We start from the raw sequence: 20,696 nt of genomic DNA on the forward strand, positions 1-20,696 counted from the left end.
ATGATTGACCTAAACGAGTTTCCAGGCTTCCTTCCATCCAAAGTTGACCTTTTCATTTATCTCTCTTCATCTATGTAAATAACACATACACATGTGTATTTTCTCTTTGACAGATCGGGTCTATTACCATAATCAAAGAATGCATACAAAATACAAATAAAGTTAGGTATGATAGTTAAGGCTACGTTTTAGTAAGTTAAGGCTACTCCCCTTCCCCACAGGTAAGGACTGCACACAATCCCCAGCCCTGAGCCCCCCCATACGCAAACTCCTGCTGCTGCGGGGGCCCCAAGACTGCCCCAGCAGCAGCTGGTGCGACCGGCCCAAGGGCTGCCCGAGCTACTCAGGCGGCTCCCCAGCCAGCCGCACAGGCCGCTGCAGAAGTCACAGAGGTCACGGAATCTGTGACTTCCGTGACAAACATGGAGCCTTCATGATAGTCTATTCTTGTACTTCAGATTTATAAGAATTTTATTTCTCGTAAAGATAAAATTATTTGACAGCAGATCAAAACTCTATTGCTATTGCACTGGGTACCATTTAGCTAGCTGTCTGCAGTAAGCGTGCCTTCCTTTCGCTGGATAACAAGCACAAGGGCCAAGAGGAGTTGAGCTACAGAACATTTTTCTAGCTGCCAGACCTGACTGATGTGTAGAGAGATGTGCTTTTGGTTCATGAATTACTAAGGCATCTGGCCTGGGATTTACTGGTGTCAACCCATGGGAACACTGGAAATATGTATTTTTTCTGCTTGAGTCGCATTTTTCTTGTTACTAAAATCACTAACAATAGTGTCTCATCTATCTGCTATTTAAACACAATATCCTCAGAATCATTCATTATCATTAAAATTCTGGAAAGCACACACACACACACACACGTATATTATTCCAAACAGAAGTGAAAATTGCTAAATTATTCTCTTAAAAAATAAAAGCTGTAAAAGAATATTTTAGTTACAAATTTAAACATGCAGAAGTTTGGAAACTATAAAATAAGTCAGTCAATGAAAAGTAATATTACATTTACAAAATATAAATTAACATCAAGCTACCTCATAAAAATGAAACTGTAAGAAGCTGCTCTATCCCTGACACCTTCTTTGTATGGAGTTTGTGCAAGGGTTAATAACTACCTAATTCTTGTGTCATTTAAAAAACCTCAACCATTTACAATGTCCACCTTGCATAAATATAAACTACTTTCTTCTTACTTTGTTTCAATGTACATAGAAGTACAAGATGATTCACATTGCTAGTGTAGAAAAAGTTGTATAAGATATGAAAAATAGTATGTGACCGTGTCATTACACATGCAATCTTGGTTTTTGTCACTGTATGTCTTGAATGTAATATAGAATTTGGAATTTGATTCCATTGAAAGTAAACTAGATGTAGTATCTAAAAACATATGAGCTGGAGAGAAAAATATAATCGGTTGAAATAAGTACACTTCTACCCCGATGTAACGCTGTCCTCGGGAGCCAAAAAATCTTACCACGTTATATGTGAAACTGCGTTATATCGAACTTGCTTTGATCCGCCGGAGCGCGTAGCCATGCCCCCCTGGAGCGCTGCTTTACCGCGTTATATCTGAATTCGTATTATATCGGGGTAGAAGTGTATCAATGAAATCCAATACAATCTGATTGCTGTGAAAACCGAAGAAAAAGCACTGTGACTCTCATTGGTGTGGTAATTAAAGATAGTAACAACTTCCCTAGGCAGAAATGCATTATTTATTACTGATATTCTAAAAAATAGCTTCAATCATGATTATAGCCCATTGTAATGAAACCTTAGAAAATTTTCTTGAAGCCTAATGTCCTGGGTTTTCTTGAAAATCATAAAAAGGAAGTTTTGTACAAATCTTCCATGTCAACACTTTTAACTTCTATTTGTGATTTTAATCTTCCCCTTTCCATACTTAAACTGTTTAATCTCGAACAGCAGTTCTTCATCTCCTCTATTTGCAAAATCATGTGCTGATTGTACCATGTTTGATCAGCTGTTGATTGCACAAGGCTCATAAATCAGATCAGGAAATAGAAGTAATCTTTTCTAGCAAAATAAAAACAATGTGTATTTTCCAACATGTTTTAAAAATCTATGCTGGTACAGAGAATTTATTGTTGTTTCTCTGAGCTAAAGTTCTGTCTTTAGGCTTCTGCCTTATGTCCTTTCAAATTTTATGTACTTATAAAATGTACTTATTTTACACTTTTGATGAAGACAAGACTTTCGTTTCTTCACAGCTGGCTTGTAAAGATACTAAAGAGCTTGATACTGAAGAGGAGCATGAACATCACTTGTCGTTTTATATTCTATATTGAGAAAGGAAATATTTCCCTTAAATTAAAATTCTCTATCAACGGGTGATACTTACTGAACATGTGTCATTTAATTTAATTAAACTACAACTTGATTTTTTTAGAGCCTGTTGTTGTATAACTTACAATTGCACTTTAACTTAGTTGGAAAAAGTATGTTTTTTTTTTTTTCTGTCTGGTTTTTATGTGCCTAGTGAACTGTTTGGTCTATTTATAAAATCCTGGGCGTGAAAATCTGGCCCCACTGAAGTCAATGAGAGTTTTGCCACTGACTTCAATGGCGCCAGGATTTCCCCCTTAGTGGTTTTTCAGGACTCCAAGTAGCTGCTTTGTTATCATGGTTGTAGTAGTTATTTAGGTTATAGTATGTGTTTTGTCTCTCTATATACAGATTTTTAAACAACTCTGGTTTTAATAATCTTCTCTTACTGATTGATGTTTAAATGATTTTTAAAAATAAAAAAAGGAACATTCTATAGAATATCAGATTACATGCATGTTAAAATGTGGTCGTCTTTTTAGAAATCACCATAGCAGGCTTACTGTTATTTTTCATTCTCCTAAAATACCATTTTTTCTCCTTTGAGTGATTGTGCACATATACATATTGCTGTGGGTGACTCACCAGCAGTTTTCTTATGAGTGCTAGGACTTTGGATTATCTGAAGAGAGACTGATTTGCCAAAGCAGGAATCATCCCAGAAAGCTTGAGTAATAGTGTTGTATCTAGAGAAGCTATGTACAGATGAGCATATTGCTGCTTTGCGAATGTCCACTTCAGGAATGTTGCTCAAAAAAGGCTGATAAAGTGGAATGAGCGCTAGCGGAGTGGGCCATTATTATGGTGGAGTATGGACTTTAGCAAGATCGTAGCAAAGCTTGATACAGTCATAGAATAGCAGGGTTGGAAGGGACCTCAGGAGGTCATCTAGTCCAACCCACTGCTCAAAGCAGGACCAATTCCCAACTAAATCACCCTAGCCAGGGTTTTGTCAAGTCTGACCTTAAAAACCTCTAAGGAAGGAGATTCCACCACCTCCCTAGGTAACCCATTAGTGCTTCACCACCCTCCTAGTGAAAAAGTTTTTCCAAATATCCAACCTAAACCTCCCCCACTGCAACTTGATACCATTACTCCTTGTTCTGTCATCAGGTACCACTGAGAACAGTCTAGATCCATCCTCTTTGGAACCCCCTTTCAGGTAGTTGAAAGCAGCTATCAAATCCCCCAGCTCTCAAATCCCTATCAAAAATCCAGTGTAAAATACAATGAGCTGGAACAGGTTCCCTTTTGATCCTTTCAGCATAGACTTCAAAGAATCCGGCAGAGGATTTGAAAGACTTTTTGTGGCTGAGGTAAAATGCCAGAGCCCTCCAAACATCCAAGGTGTGAAGCTTTTCTTTGGCCTTGTAGCAATGACATTTTGAAAAGAACAGCGGGAGATGAATACTCTCATTGAGGTGCAATGCTGATACTACCTTAGGCACAAACTTGCGGTGTGGCCTAAGATTCTCCTTGCAGAACTAACAGCCATCAAGAACATGGTTTTCAGAAATGTTATCAACGGCTCAAAGAGGGGAACCAACAAGCAAGACAGCATTAAATTCAGGTCTCATGAAGGTAATGGTACATGCTAAGAAATCCCCTTTAAAATCTGGAAATGACAGGCTGTGAAAAGATAGAAAATCCACCCACTGTAAGGTGTCCTGCAGAGATGCATGCTAGATGGACTCTTGCTGAACTGACAAAGACCAGAGCACTTCAGATGCAGCAAGTAATCAAGTATATGATTTCAGTGATAGGTTACATACTATAGTTAGTGGTACTGCAATTTCATATTTGAGTTTTTTCAGAAGGCTAAGGTGAATATCATATGGTCCTGGTGACTTCTTATTGTTTAGTTTACCAATTTGTTCTAAAACCTCTTCTAGTGACAGATTTAGGACAGTACTTCAGATCTTTGCCCAGAAAAATAGCTCTGATGTGGGTATCTTCCCCCATAAAGAACGGTTACTTACCTTCTGTAACTGTTGTTCTTCGAGATGTGTTGTTCACGTCCATTACACATTAGGTGTGCGCGCGCCGCGTGCACGGACGTCGGAAACTTTTTCCCTTAGCGGCTCCCGTCGGGCCGGCGGGGCCCCCACCTTCCCGCCAGAGCGGCGCCCCGCTCCAGGGTATATATATCCCTGCCGACCCGACCCCTCCGGTTCCTTCTTGCCGGAGACTCCGACAGAGGGGAAGGAGGGTGGGAAGTGTAATGGACGTGAACAACACATCTCGAAGAACAACAGTTACAGAAGGTAAGTAACCATTCTTTCTTCTTCGAGTGATTGTTCACGTCCATTACACATTAGGTGATTCCCAAGCTTACCATTGGAGGTGGATAGGAGTCAAGGTACAACTGACTGTAACACAGCCCGGCCGACCATCGCGTCCTCTCTGGTCTGATGATGGATCGCGTAATGGGCTGTGAACGTGTGTATGGACGACCAGGTGGCTGCCTTACAGATCTCCTGGATCGGGACCTGCGCCAAGTAGGCCATTGAGGACGCTTGGGCTCTAGTCGAATGGGCCCGGATATCCGGGGCCGGAACATTGGCGAGCTCATAACAAGTGCGTATGCAATGCACAATCCATGCCGACAAGCGCTGTGTCGAGATAGGCAAGCCTTTCATACGTTCCGCAATCGCAATGAACAGCTGGGGTGTTCTGCGGAACGACCTGGTCCGCTCCAGGTAAAATGCCAACGCCCTTCGGACATCCAGGGTATGTAGGCTGCGGTGGTGAGGGTCCGTATGGGGTTTTGGGAAAAACACCGGGAGGCAAATGTCTTGCCCCATGTGAAACTGTGACACCACCTTTGGGAGGAATTTGGGGTGCGGCCTAAGTTGCACCTTATCTTTATGGAACACCGTATAGGGTGGTTCCTACGAGAGGGCCCTCAATTCCGATACCCTTCTGGCCGACGTGATGGCCACGAGAAACGCCACCTTCCACGAGAGGTGCGTGAGGGAGCAAGTGGCCAGGGGCTCAAACGGAGGACTCATGAGTCTATTTAGGACTAGGTTCAGAGACCACGTCGGAACCGGCGGGCGTGAGTAGGGAAACACCCTTTCCAGCCCCTTGAGGAATCGGGCCACTGTGGGGTTGGAGAATACTGACACTCCCAACTCTCCCGGATGGAAAGCCGAAATAGCGGCTAAGTGAACTCTAATAGAGGCGGGCGCAAGCCCTTGATTCTTGAGGTGCAGTAAATAGTCCAAGATGGACGGAACCGAGGCCTGTAAAGGCTGTATGCGTTGAGGCTCACACCAGTGGGAGAACCTTTTCCACTTCGCCAGGTATGTTGCCCTTGTAGAGGGCTTCCTACTATTAAGGAGGATTTGCTGAACCTGGTGAGAGCACCTGTGCTCTGCATCGTTCAGCCAGAGAGATACCATGCCGTGAGATGAAGCGAAGACAGGTTCGGGTGGAGTAGGCGACCTTTGTCTTGCGTGACTAGGTCGCGATGGAGGGGAAGGGTGATTGGATCGGCTACGGACAGTTCCAGCAGGGACGTGAACCAATGCTGGCGAGGCCAGGCCGGGGCAATAAGTATGATCGTTGCCCTGCCCCTGCGGGTCTTGAGAAGAACCTTGTGTATAAGTGGAAATGGAGGGAAGGCATATTTTAGGCTCCCTCCCCATGGGATCATGAAAGCATCCGCTAATGATCCCGGGCTGAGGTTCTGGAACGAGCAGAACTGAGGGCATTGGCTGTTGTCCCTGGTGGCGAATAGATCCACCTGGGGAAACCCCCACTTCCGGAAGATCGAATGCAGGACGTCTCCTCTCAGTGTCCATTCGTGCATTCGATAGGATCGGCTGAGGCGGTCTGCTAAGCCGTTCTGAATTCCCGGAAGATACGTCGCGATGAGGTGTATCGCATGGGCTATACAGAAGTTCCATAATTGGAGTGCCTCGCGACAGAGGGGAGAAGACCGGGACCCGCCCTGCTTGTTTATATAGAACATGGCGGTAGTGTTGTCCGTCAGGACTGCCACGCTGTGACCTTTTAGGAAGGTGTGGAAGGTCTGGCAGGCGAGGCGAACCGCTCTTAGCTCCTTCAGATTGATGTGAAGCAGCTTGTCCTCTCCGGACTACAGCCCTTGGGTCCGCAGTTCCCCCAGGTGCGCCCCCCAGCCCATGTCTGATGCGTCTGTCACTAACGTCAGAGTGGGTTGTGGGGCAGCAAAGGGGATCCCTTCGCATACCTGCTGGCGATCGAGCCACCAGCGTAGTGAGCTGAGCACCTGGTTCGGGATCGTGACTACTTGATCCAATGGGTCTCTGTTGGGGCGATGCGTGTGGGCGAACCACAACTGTAAAGGCCGGAGTCTCAGCCGGGCATGTCTGACCACGTGCGTGCAAGCTGCCATATGCCCCAGAAGCTGCATGCAACACCTTGCCGTTGTCGTGGGAAATTTTTGGACCGAGCTTACGGCCCCGTGAATTGACATGAACCGTGCCTCTGGTAAACTCGCTCGCGCGGTTACCGAATCCAGGGTAGCACCTATGAAGTCCAGCCTCTGTGTGGGGACTAACGTGGATTTTGGCACGTTGACCCAGAGGCCGAGCTTGTCGAACATCTGCAAGGCCAGCGTCACGTGGGATCGGACCTCGGCCTCCGACCTGCCCGCGAGTAGCCAATCGTCCAGGTACGGGAACACACGCATCCTTCTTTTTCGAAGGAAGGCTGCTACCACGGACATGCACTTTGTAAACACCCGTGGAGCTGATGCCAGGCCGAAGGGCAGGACAGTAAATTGGAAATGGCGCTGTCCGACGACGAAGCGCAGAAAACGCCTGTGGGCCGGATTGATTGCGATGTGAAAATAGGCATCTTTCATATCGAGGGCAGCATACCAATCCCCCGGATCCAGGGATGGGATAATAGTTCCAAGGGAGACCATACGGAAGCGCGCTTTGATCAGAAACCTGTTTAGATCGCGCAGGTCCAAGATAGGACGGAGGCCTCCTTTCGCCTTGGGGATCAGGAAGTATCTGGAATAGAATCCTTTTCCCCTTAGGTCCAGAGGGACCTCTTCTACTGCTCCTACAGCGAGAAGGGTCTGTACCTCCTGTATGAGGAGTTGCTCGTGAGAAGGGTCCCTGAAGAGGGACAGGGAAGGGGGATGGTAGGGAGGGGGCGAGGAAAACTGGAGGGTATAGCCCGCCTTCACTGTGCGCAGGACCCAGCGGTCCGATGTTATGCGCGACCAGGCCCGGTAGAATTGGGACAGACGGTCCTTGAAACCCAAAGGAGGATCCGGTATATGAAGTGGTACGCTGTCCTCGGGCGTAGCTTCAAAAGCCTGGTTTATTTCCCGGCTGCGGCTTGCCCTGGCCGTGATTCTGGCCCTGGTTAGGCGTATCGTTACGTCTCCGCCTGTTATCCCTGCCTCGACGGCGGTAAGGCTCGTGTCGGGGCCAAGGGTGGTAATGCCTTTGCGGCGGCTGGGGTTTGAAGGGCTTACGCTCCGTTACCGGCGTGTGCATACCCAATGACTTAAGGGTCGCTCGTGAGTCCTTAAGGCTATGTAGCCTGGCGTCCGTCTGGTCGGAAAACAAGCCCGAACCTTCAAACGGGAGGTCCTGCAGCGTGGTCTGCACCTCCGGCGGGAGACCTGAAGCCTGCAACCACGCTGAACGCCTCATCACGACTCCCGACGCGATTGTTCTAGCCGCAGCGTCGGCTGAGTCCAGTGCGGCCTGTAAAGAGGTCTTGGCCACTGCCATTCCCTCGTCCACCAGGGCCGTGAACTCCGGATGCACGTCCGGTGGGAGGGAGTCCTTGAACTTGGCGACTGATGCCCAAGAGTTAAAATTATGCCTGTTTAGAATCGCCTGCTGATTGGCGATCCTCAGTTGCAGGCCCCCCGATGAATAGACTTTCCTCCCGAATAGGTCCAATCTCTTAGCTTCCTTGCCCTTGGGGGCAGGAGCTTGCTGGCCATGTCGCTCCCTTTCGTTGACCGCCGAGACCACCAGCGAACAGGGGGACGGATGTAGAAAGAGGAAGTCAAACCCTCTAGATGGGGCGAAGTATTTCCTCTCCACTCCCCTTGCAGTTGGCGCACTGGAGGCCGGTGTTTGCCACACCGTCTTATAGTTGGACTGTACTGTCCGTATAATCGGGAGAGCGACTCTGGAGGGGCCCTCTGGGCTCAGGATATCGACCATGGGGTCGTCCTGCTCTATGGTCTCCTCCGCTTGCAAGCCCAGATTGAGGGCTACCCGGCGAAGCAGGTCTTGGTGTGCCCGATGGTCAATCGGGGGAGGGCCGGACACCAGTGTGCCCGCTACCGCCTCATCTGGCGAGGAGGAAGAGGTCGGGGCCTTCTGCCCATCCTCATTGTCCTGCAATCCGGCATCAGCCAATTGCTCCTCTGCGGCCTGACCCGCCGCGTGGGATTGGGACGGTACCGTACTCGGTGCCGAGTCCACTCCTTCCCGCTCCGGTGGTCTAGAGACCGTTGCCTCCCTATACGATGGCGGACGGTGCCGCGGGGAGCGGGATCGGTACCGGGATGGCCCGGATCTCGAGGCTCCCGATGGGGGCTCTTGTTGGTGGTAGGCCCAGGGTGTCCAGAATGGCCATTGGCTCGGCTGGCCCCATTGTGACTGACCGTAGTCCCTGCTGGCTTGTGACCTACGGGCATAGCCGCCGTATCGGTCTGAGTCAGTCCCCGAGACCACGGACGGTGACCTGGAAGGCCACGGTGGGGCCGTGGGACGGTGCCGGTCCGGTATTGGGGAGTAGCGCCTCCGCGACCAGGACCTGGAATGGCGCCTCGTCGACCTGGACCTGGAACGGTACCGGTGATCGCGGGACCGGGAACGGCTACGGCTGGTCGGCCTCGGGTAACGAGCCGCCGATGCTTCGCAGTGCCGACTCGTGCTCGGTTGCTGAGTCGGTGCCGGCCGTTTGTTGAAGCCCGACTGCTGCGGTGCTTCTTGCGCCGAGGGCAACCGGGAGTCCACCGAGGCGGAGCTCGACCGGGACCGGTCCCTGGAACAGTGCCGAGACGGCGACCGTGGTGGGCGCACCATCGCCGGCTTGCCTCTGCGCGGCAGCCTAGGCGGGGCGCCTTCAGCGCGTGCCGGGGCCTCGACGGACAAGGCAATGAGGTCCTTAGCTGCCTCAAACGTGTCCGGAGTGGAGGGCTGTTCCACCAGTTCCTCCAGCCCTGCATCCTCGCTCGACGCGCTCATCCCGGGGCTCGACGGGCCCTTCGGCGCCGGAGCCACTACCGGGGTCCGTGATGAGGCCGTGTCGGCCTTAGGGGCACTCGAGGTCTTTACCGGTGCCGCCTTCTTGTGCGGGGAGCGACCTCGGGCCTTAGGTTGGCCCTTCACTTTTGCCGGCGAAGACGATCGGCGTCGTGCACTTCCCCGCTGGGTCGGTGCCGCGGTCTTCGGGTGACCCGCCGGCGCCGGTTCCCGCACCGAAGCCGGGGCGCTCCGCACGGAGGCAGACGGTGCCGTCGAAGTGGAGGGCTGTAACGCCGTCTCCATGAGCAGCTGTTTAAGGCGAAAGTCCCTCTCTTTTTTAGTTCTGGGCTTAAAGGCCTTGCAGATTTTGCAGCGCTCCTTCTGGTGAGCCTCCCCCAGGCAACGAAGACACGAAGCGTGGGGGTCGCTCAATGGCATGGGCCTGCGGCACGTGGCACAGGCCTTAAAACCCTGGGCGTGTGGCATACCCCACCGCCCGGGGCCGGTGCTGAACAAACAACCCCAGCAGGAACTTTAAGTACTCTAATGAGCCGTTAACTACTGGTTAAACACTACACAACTAACTGCTAGATAACTCTAATGTGCTAAGGGACACTCTCAGACGAGAGACAGAGTTGTTCCAACGCCGCCACGGACGGTAAGAAGGAACTGGAGGGGTCGGGTCGGCAGGGATATATATACCCTGGAGCGGGGCGCCGCTCTGGCGGGAACGTGGGGGCCCCGCCGGCCCGACGGGAGCCGCTAAGGGAAAAAGTTTCTGACGTCCGTGCACGCGGCGCGCGCACACCTAATGTGTAATGGACGTGAACAATCACTCGAAGAAGAACCTCTGAATTGAAGACCAGTGCAAAAAATTCATTTAGCTTCTGTGCAAGGGCCTTGTCTTCCCTGAGTCCTCCTTTAGCAGCTTTGTCATCTACTGGTTCCACTGCCTGTTTAGGCGGCGTCCTGCTTCTGATGTACTTTAAACAAAATTACTGTTAGTTTTTCCATCTATAACAAGTTGCTTCTCAAATTCTTTCTTGGCCTGTTTTATTATACTTTGACATTTTACTTGCCAGAGTTTATGATCCTTCCTATTAATCGCATTAGGATTTGACTTCCAATTTTTAAAGACTGTCTTTTTGCCTCTAACCATCTCTTTTATTCTGCTGTTTAGCCATGGTGGCACTCTTTTGGTCCTCCTACTGTCTTTTTTTTATTTGGCGTATACATTTATTCTGAATGTCTATTGTGGTGTTTTTAAGTAGTCTCCATGCTGCTTGTAGGCATTTTACCCTTGTGACATTATGGTCACTATTACCAAGTGGTTCAGCTATAGTTACCTCTTCCAGCTATATTGGAGGTGGGTAGAAGTTCACAGACACTTGGGACGGAGTACAGCTCTGCCGAACCCGGCATCCTCCCTGGTTTGGGAGACAATCGCATAATGTGAGGTAAACGTGCGAACCGAAGACCATGTGGCAGCCCTATAAATATCCTGGAAGGGGACACGTGCCAAAAATGCAGCCAATGAGGCTTGTGCCCTAGTTGAGTGTGCCACCCTCACAATTGGCGACGGGGAGACTCCCGCCAGGTTGTAACAGGTATGAATACACGAGGTGATCCAGTTGGAGAGCCGCTGAGTGGAGATCAGCCAACCTCTCATGCATTCGGCCGAGGCGATGAACAGCTGCGAGGATTTCCTGAACGGCTTTGTACATTCCAGGTAAAAAGCCAGAGCCCGTCTCACATCCAGCATGTGGAGGTGGTGCTCCTCACCGGATGCGTGGGATTTGGGACAGAGCACTGGCAGGAAAATGTCCTGACCCATATGGTAGGCAGAGACCACCTTGTGGAGGAATGAAGGATGTGGTCGGAGCTGGACCTTATCCTTATGGAACACTGTGTATGGGGGGTCAGAAGTCAGGGCCTTGACATTTATATGCAGGGCAAGGTCCTGCGCAGACCACAGACCTTGGGTCTGAACGTTTCCCACATGGGTTCCCTACCCCAGATCCGACGCGTCGGACACCAGCTCCATGGACGAGGGTTGGCCCCTGAACAGGACCCCGTGAAGCATGTTCCCCGGGGAGGACCACCACCGCAGAGAGGTGATCACCGGTTTGGGCACACTGAGGACTTTGTCCATCCTGTCTCTGAACTGGGAGAACACGGAGGCCAACCAGAGCTGGAGGGGCCGCATCCTGAGTCTTGCATGGTGAACCACATACATGCACACTGACATATGACCCAGGAGCTGGAGGCACGCTCTGGCTGTGGTCCTGGGGAACCTTGCGACTGTGCTGATGAACTCCCTTAGGGTTTCGAACTTGTCCAGTGGGAGGGAGGCCCTAGCTGACGTCGCGTCCAGAATTACCCCAATGAACTCTGTGCGCTGCACTAGGACCAACGTGGACTTGGTGTCATTTACCAACAGGCCCAGAGTGGCACATGTGGACAGGAGGAGTGGCACGTGATCCCGCACCTGCGACCTGGAGCTGCCCTTCACCAGCCAGTCGTCGAGATAGGGGAAGATCTGGACCCCCCACCCCCCACCCCGACGTCTGAGGTAGGCCGCCACCACAGATGTACACTTTGTGAATACCTTGGGAGCAGTGGACAGGCCAAACGGGAGGACAACAAATTGGTAGTGCTCCTGCCCATGAAACGGAGAAACTGAGGAAACGCCTGTGGCCCTCAAATATATGAATGTGGAACTAGGCGTCCTGCAGATCGAGGGCAGCGTACCAGTTCCCGGGATCCAGGGAGGGGATGATGGAAGCCAGAGAGACCATGCAAAACTTGAGCTTTACCATGTATTGGTTCAGGCCTTGCAGGTCCAGGATGGGCCTGAGCCCCCGTTTGGCCTTTGGGATAGGGAAGTAGCGGGAGTAGAACCCCTTGTGACTGAACTCCGCTGGTACCACTGCCACTGCTCCTGGGCCAAGGAGCTGCCTCACCTCCTGTTCGAGCAGGGTCTCGTGAGAGGGGTCCCTGAGGAGGGACGGGGATGTAGGGTGAGTGGGTGGGGTACAAGTAAATTGGAGGATGTAGCCCTGGAAGATGGTGTTGAGGACCCATCGGTCCGAGGTCAGCTGCGACCACTCCAGGAGAAAAGCACATAACTGGTTGGAGAAGGGAAGCTTTATTGGATCCCTGGTATGAACTGATAAGTCGCCCCCGGGCATCCCGCCAAAACTGACGCTTTCCTGCCTGTTTACCCTTGGAGGGCCCAGGTTGGAGTGCAGACCGGGATTGCTGCTGCGGGCATTTTTTTTTATAGTCTCTTGACTTTTTATAAGGGGGCACATAGTTAGAGTGGGTGGCCTGGGTGGGAGCCTGCTGGGGTTTAAACTTGATCCTGGCCGGGGCCGGGACATAGAGGCCAAGGGTCTTTAGAGTTGTGCAGGAATCTTTCAGGTTGTGCAATTTCACGTCCATCTGTTCCGCAAACAGGGCCTTGCCATCGAAGGAAGGTCCTGTAAGGAGTTCTGCACCTCACTGGACAACCCAGACAGCAGGAGTCATGACGACTTTCTCATGGACACCCCGGAGGCCACAGACCTTGCTGCCGTATCTGTGGCATCTGAGGCTGCCTGGCGGCAGCCGTACCCTCCTCCACCAGAGCCTTGAACTCTTTTTTTTTTTTTTTTTTTTTTGGGTCATCCTCTTGGAGGGAGTCCTCGAATTTGGGCAGAGAGCCCCACAAATTGAACTCGTATCTCCCCAGCAGGCCTTGGTGGCTCGCCACCATCAGTTGGAAACACGAGGACAAATAAACCTCTCTACTGAATAGATCTAGTCTCCTCGAGTCCTTATTCTTAGGAGTAGGGGCTGGTTGGCCTTGCTTCTCCCTGTGGTTGACCGACTCAACCACTAGGGAGTTGGGGGCAGGGTGGGTGTACAGGTATTCATGCCCCTTGGCAGGCACGAAATACTTCCGTTCTGCTCTCTTGGAGATGCGGGGCAAGGAAGCCAGGGTTTGCCACAAGGCGTTTGAAATCTTTGCCACCCCTTCATGGAGTGGGAGAGCCACCCTGCCCGGTGCCAAAGCCGAGAGAACATTGAAGAGGGAGTCCAAGGTTTCCTCCACCTCTACAGCTTGAAGGTTGAGGCTTGATGCTACCCTTTTCAACAGTTCCTGGTGGGCTTTAGAGTCCTCCTGTGGGACAGGCGGAGGAGGGGCTGTGATTGCCTCATCCGGGGAGGATGAGGATAGGGGTGCGATACTCTGCATCCCCACCAGTGCCGCAGGTCCCACCGCTTGGTCCCACTCCGCGTGCAGAACCGGGGATAAACGCTCCACCGACTCCTTCTTGGGAGGCTGAGAAAGGGAGCCAACGGTCTCTCTGAGGCTCCAGCCACCAAGATAGCTACAACCGGGGGCTGCTTCGTGGCTCATTGGTACCATGGTGCCAGCCAAGGAGCCTGGTGCCACTGCACCTGCTATGGCACCGGCGGAGCAGGCTGTTCAGCCTGACTAGCCTGGCCCATTGACTGACGACTGCGAAGGGAGGCCGGGCTGGCATACGATCTGCTGCTATCTCGGGACTGGGACGAGCGGTGGCGGCGGGAATGGTGCCGACCACGAGACCGTGATCCTGGTACGGAGGAGTGGGAGTACCGCTGGTAGCAGCTGCTCCACAACCGGCTCCAACAGGTGGATCCGCAACGGCAAGGTGCCAATGATCGATGCCTGGGACCACGGGAGCGGTGTCACGGCGGGGACCTCAAGCGAGATGAAGAATGGGAACGGCATCGATGTCCATACCGCGAAGAGCTACGGTAGCCTCTCGGAGACAAGAACCTCCAGTGCCGTCTGTCCCGGTCTTGAAAGGGCACGCTCTCCTTGCGAAGTCTATGGTCCCTCGAGGCGGAGCGGTGCCTGGAACCCCTGTCAGTCAGTACCCAGCCAGACAACCTGGTGAGGGTCAACAGGGAGTGGCGTGCATGGCACATGGGACAGTCGCTGAGCAGGGAATGGCGGCGGGAACCTTCCCTAGACCGTGAACGGTATTGTCCATGCGGCAACTGTGGGGATCTGAGCAGTGGCTTGCCTCTGGACTGGGGAGCCAACAGTTGCAGTGTCCCTGGTACTGGCAGACACAAAGTCTCGGGCCACTTGCAGGGTCTCCAGCGTGGAGGGCACTCAAACGTCTGGGGAGGTAGTCTCAGAATGGGCTGGGCTACTCCGCTCAACTTGAGCAGGGAGCGGTGGCAGCTGGTGGAAGGCACTAAGGGTCGCCGCGCACCAATGCTGCGGTGCTCGGTGCCGACTCGGAGCAGCGCAACGGTGTCGGGGTCAGGGCCGACTCCATCAAAATGGCTTGGAGCGGAATGTCCCGTTCCTTCTTGGTCCGAAGTTTGAAGTATCTGCAAATCTTGCAGCAATTGCTGAAATGGGTTTCCCCCAGACAGTGTAAACAGTCTGCATACAGATCACTCACAGGCATCGGCCGCTTGCAAGTGTCGCACGACTTAAAGCCCGTGGCATGCCCCGACCCAGGTGCACTAAACTAACTCTAAACCAGGGGTCGGCAACCTCTGGCATGCAGCTCATCAGGGTAAGCACCCTGGCAGGCCGGGCCAGTTTGTTTACCTGCCACGTCCACAGGTTTGGCCGATCGCAGCTCCCACTGGCCGCGGTTCGCCGCTCCAGGGCAATGGGGGCTGCGGGAAGCGGCGCGGGCCAAGGGATGTGCTGACCGCGGCCAGTGGGAGCCGCGATCGGCTGAACCTGTGGACGCGGCAGGTAAACAAACTGGCCCGGCCCGCCAGGGTGCTTATCCTGGCGAGCTGCGTGCCAGACGTTGCTGACCCCTGCTCTAAACTAAACTACTTCTAACTTCAGGTACTACTAATATGAATTAACAGAGTCCAAGAGGGAAGCTACAGCAAAGCTGGAGCACAGCAGTTCCGACGCACCTTCACTGGCGACAAGAAGGAACTGATGGTGGGGGGAGCGCGCAGCGCCCCTTATACTGCGCCATAGCGGCACCACTCCAGGAGTTGCTAGGGGCACTCCCCTAGAGGTACTGCTAGGGGAAAAGCTTCCGGCATCAGTGCACGTGGTGAGCACGCACACCTATTGTGGAATGCACATGCGCAATCACTTGAAGAAGAAAAGGGGTATCTATATTCTCTTACAAAGTGTTAGAACCTAAAGAAAGGAAATGCATCTTTGACACAACAATTACAGTGATAGAATTGTCAAGCATTTAAAGCTACTTTTAAATGTGACTGTCATTTTTAGTTCAAAAAAGTGCATTTGGACAACAAGTAGCATATATCAAAATAGCCAAAGTGGACTTCAATAGCCTAGTAACAACTTAAAGTGACTGCATCTTTTTGTAATCTTAAAAGTGTGATCTATTTTGAGGGTCTTAACATCCAGAATTAATGATGGATTTATTTTGCAAACAATCCACAAAATGTTGATGTCCAGTTTCCTATCAAGAATAAAACTAGTGAATTCACAGTACAGCACTGAAATAGAGAGATGTGTGAAGAAGCACATCAGAGATTGCAACGATGAAAGTGGGATTCTAGCTTACTATAAAGGGGGTTCAGTGCTCTGGATGAGGAACTTCAGTTGTAAGAACTGTTATCGAAATGGAAGACTAGTTTCAGAGTCTTGTTCAGTTCACTCCATCCCTGTTGTAGTATGGTTGGCTTAGGACAAGAAACATCCGCTGAACTGCTGAAGTTATGAAGAGATAAAATAAACAGTTGGGTTTCCGTGTGTTCAGTTATGCTCTTATCCTTGCAAAAGAACAATTTTTCTGATTCTCAGAAGTACGGAGTTTTAAAGAAAGGGATCAAAAGTTTATAGCTAACCAAACAAATTACTACAGAAACGGTAAATTCAGCATAGTAAAATGTTTTACATGGAACAATACATTATGGGAACAAGTAATTGCTGTGTTATGCTGTTACAGGTGCACCATTCATTTGGTCAGATTTGTAGTCATTATTTCCATTATCTCATATATCGGGATTTTACTAACATAGCTAGCTACTAACCAGTAACTCTGGGGTGGAGCTTGGCAGACAAAGTTTCATTCCGGTTCAGAAGGCTTTTTTCATTGGTTTCAAGAATCACAGACAAAGAGAAGACATGCATACTAAAGGTCATCAAGTTCCCTCCCCTCACAAATCCAGATTGTTCCCAAAAGTATACTTTCTAATGTTTATCTAGTTTAGTTTTATTCCACATCCTACTACATCTCACCATCAGGAAGATTTTCCTGATATTCAGCCTAAGTTTTCCCTTTCCTAATTCAACCCATTACTCCCAGTTATAACCTTTGTGTACTTCAGTAAATCATTCCTCTCACTCATTGGTGTTTAGAGCCATGATATATCTGCAAACTTATTTCTCCACTTGTCACTTGACTTTAAAGGAAGCAGATTTAGGCCAATACTGAGTGCTTTTGAAAATCCCACCACTTAAGTGCATCATATCCCTGACAATTCTTAACAGTAGTAACTCTCCCAAATCTTCTGACAATTCAAGAAAGGTAAAAACTGATATGTGTGGACTTTGGGTAATGATATAAGAGCCCAAATAACATTTCAATATTTATTAGAAATTGAGAAAATGACCTCACGTCAGATGAAAAACTACTTAGACTTAAAATGTTATACCAGTCCCATCAGTGAACTTCCTTTGAGAAAGCAGGAGAATCCGAGATGTTCACTTTCCTCAGAAAGTGAACTATCTTCATTGAATAGAGATTATTAAAGTCATGTAATCCTCATCTCTTTTGAATGTTACCAGCACTCAAGACATGGCAGTACTGAGAATAGGCTTATATTAGCCATTTGGCCAATTACAAAAGAATGGACACATTCTCCCTTTCTTTGCACAAATGACTGGCACTCTCTCTCCCTCAACCAGTGATGAGCTGCTAAAATCTTAACAACCGGTTCCCTATAAAAAGTTCTGATTTAAGGGATGTACCACAGTACGTATTTTTTTGTACCAATAGGGTACATATGTCCGTATTTTCCTGGGAGCAATTTTTAAATTTTAAAAATTCCGCCCGGACGGCGATTTAAGAACCAAAAAGCCTGACATCTCCAGGAAAATACAGTTGTATGTTAACCCTAAAGTTCTTTTTTAAAAAGATGGGTCTGAACTAGAAATGAGCTCCGTTTCACATGTGTGGGTCCCCGCCACTCTCTGGGGGTGTGCTAGGGTGACCAGATGTCCTGATTTTATAGGGACAGTCTCGATTTTTGGGTCTTTTTCTTATATAGGCTCCTATTAGCCCCCACCCCTTGTCCTGATTTTTCACACTTGCTGTCTGGTCACCCTAGGGTGTGCATCTGTGTGGGTCCCAGCTGCTCCCTGCCCCCCACCCCATTGAAGCAGGAGTGCAGGGTTACTGCCCTGGGAACTGCAGGGCACCAGTGGATGTGGGGCTGGCTGCAGAAAGGGGCGTGGGGCAGGGCTAGCTGGAGGCAGGGGGTATGACATGGGCTGGCTGCAGGCAGGGGCTGGCTGCGGGCAGGGGGGTGCAGCAGGGGCTGGCTGCGGGCAGGGGGGTGGGTACTCACACGGGGAGAGCAGCTGGGAGCAGCAGGACGCAGGCCAAGCCCAGCAGAGCAGCCAGGGACCCACCAGGCAGCAGCAGGAGCCCCAGGACCAGAGGTCCAAGGAGCAGCAGCAGCAACAGGGCCAGGAGGCAGCCCACATGGCTCCCTCAGTGCAGCGCCCCCGGTGGCCGGGAGGAGGAATTACACTCTTCCCGGCCGGAGCCCATCAAAGCTTCCCTCGTAGGGAAGCCAGTTAACAAGTGGTTCTAAAACCGCTTCAAAATTTAACAACCGGTTCGTGCGAACTGCTGCGAACCGGCTCCAGCTCACCACTGCCCTCAACACGATAAACTGAGATGACACTCTTCAGCAAATATATTGTGTAAGTCATGTCCATTTTTGAGGCACAAAGTTTACTTATGACATTTCCTAGCAAGTTTAGAGCATTTGTCAAAACTGCCAGGTTGCTTCTGACACATCCTAATAAAACAAGTATCTAACCAAAATAAAAATTAACTAGTTCCACCCCCTTTCCCTGAAATTCATATCTACAAAAGTATCCACTTTTTTTTTTTTCAAAAATGGATAAGTAAAAACACAAACAATATTGTTCATTTCAATATAACTTTGAAACAGAAACTTTGAAGTTGATCAAAAACACTGGTCTACAATTTTTGAGAAGTCGTCTGCTTCAGAGATAAAATGTGCTATTTATTATGTATTTTGATGTGCTGAATTAAAATATGACAATTAAAACAACTGATTGGCTACTGTTTCTAAGATAATAAAGTTTTTACATTTTATGTCTATGTATATTGTGTAGATAGAGTTTTAATCATAAATTGTAAACCTAGGTCTTTTCATGTGTTTATGGTTGCTTTACATGATAATATTTCACCTGTCCTGTTTATGTAACACTTTAAAAATCAGCAAAAGGGTTATATAAATAAAATTTATTATGAAACAAAAGGCAAAAAACTGTTATGTACATAGTTTAGTCCTATTCAGTGTCTACTCGGCGCTTCTTGCCTTGTCTCTTGTATTCATTAAATGGAGCATCTCTTGTCACTGTCCAGCAATAGTCTGCAAGCATTGATGGGCTCCATTTGCCCTGATAGCGTTTCTCCATTGTTGCAATGTCCTGGTGAAATCGCTCGCTGTGCTCGTCGCTCACTGCTCCGCAGTTCGGTGGAAAAAAATCTAGATGAGAGAGATCTATCTGTATCTTTAGTGACATGTATCTAAACATGTATCTTTAGTGACATGTTGCAACCAAGGCTTTTGTATGCCTTGAGGAGGTTTTCCATCAACAACCTGTAGTTGTCTGCCTTGTTGTTTCAGAGAAAATTTATTGCCACTAACTGGAAGGTTTTCCATGCCGTCTTTTCCTTGCCACACAGTGCGTGGTCAAATGCATCATCTCGAAGAAGTTCACGAATCTGAGGACCAACAAAGACACCTTCCTTTATCTTAGCTTCACTTAACCTTGGAAATTTTCCACTGAGGTACTTGAAAGCTGCTTGTGTTTTGTCAATGGCCTTGACAAAATTCTTCATCAGACCCAGCTTGATGTGTAATGAGGGTAACAAAATCTTCCTTAAAAAGCAACAGAGGGTCCTGTGGCACCTTTGAGACTAACAGAAGTATTGGGAGCATAAGCTTTCGTGGGTAAGAACCTCACTTCAGATGCAAGCCAAAAATCTTCCTTGATTCAACAAGTGGTGGATGCTGAACACTTTTCCTCCCAGGCTCCAATGACTGTCGGAGTGCCCAATCTTTCTTGATGTAGTGGGAATCTCTTGCACGACTATCCCATTCGCAGAGAAAACAGCAGTACTTTGTGTGTATCCAGTCTGCAGACCAAGCAAGAGAGCAACAACCTTCAAATCGCCACAAAGCTGCCACTGATGTTGGTCACAGTTTATGCACCTCAAAAGTTGTTTCATGTTGTCATAGGTTTCCTTCATATGGACTGCATGACCAACTGGAATTGATGGCAAAACATTGCCATTATGCAGTAAAACAGCTTTAAGACTCGTCTTCGATGAATCAATGAACAGTCTCCACTCATCTGGATCGTGAACGATGTTGAGGGCTGCCATCACACCACCGATGTTGTTGCAGGCTACAATATCGCCTTCCATGAAGAAGAATGGGACAAGATCCTTTTGACGGTCACGGAACATGGAAACCCTAACATCACCTGCCAGGAGATTCCACTGCTGTAGTCTGGAGCCCAACAGCTCTGCCTTACTCTTGGGTAGTGCCAAATCCCTGACAAGGTCATTCAGTTCACCTTGTGTTCGGAGGTGTGGTTCAGAGGAGGAGGATGGGAGAAAATGTGGGTCCTGTGACATTGATGGTTCAGGACCAGAAGTTTCATCCTCTTCCTCGTCTGACTCAAGCGAGAATGATTCTGGTGCATCAGGAACCGGCAGTCCTTCTCCGTGGGGTACTGGGCGTATAGCCGATGGAATGTTTGGATAATGCACAGTCCACTTTTTCTTCTTTGACACACCTTTCCCAACTGGAGGCACCATGCAGAAGTAACAATTGCTGGTATGAT

General features: G+C 49.6%; 1 protein-coding gene across 3 annotated transcripts in view; it reads right to left on the minus strand.

Moving 5' to 3' along the window:
- The window catches only part of MGAT4A (alpha-1,3-mannosyl-glycoprotein 4-beta-N-acetylglucosaminyltransferase A), a 144,162-nt gene that overhangs the window by 17,895 nt on the left and 105,571 nt on the right, over positions 1–20,696 (minus strand). The window contains exon 13 of one of the 3 annotated variants that reach the window (XM_054009525.1): positions 1,534–1,651. The exons of the other annotated variants lie outside the window; for them this stretch is intronic. Coding sequence (XP_053865500.1) covers positions 1,579–1,651 — 73 coding nt within the window. The 3' untranslated portion in view covers positions 1,534–1,578. Of the gene's footprint in view, positions 1–1,533; positions 1,652–20,696 lie in introns of those variants that run through there. 3 annotated transcript variants of the gene reach the window in all.

Source organism: Malaclemys terrapin, chromosome 1, assembly GCF_027887155.1.
Source record: "Malaclemys terrapin pileata isolate rMalTer1 chromosome 1, rMalTer1.hap1, whole genome shotgun sequence".
NCBI lineage: Eukaryota > Metazoa > Chordata > Testudines > Emydidae > Malaclemys > Malaclemys terrapin.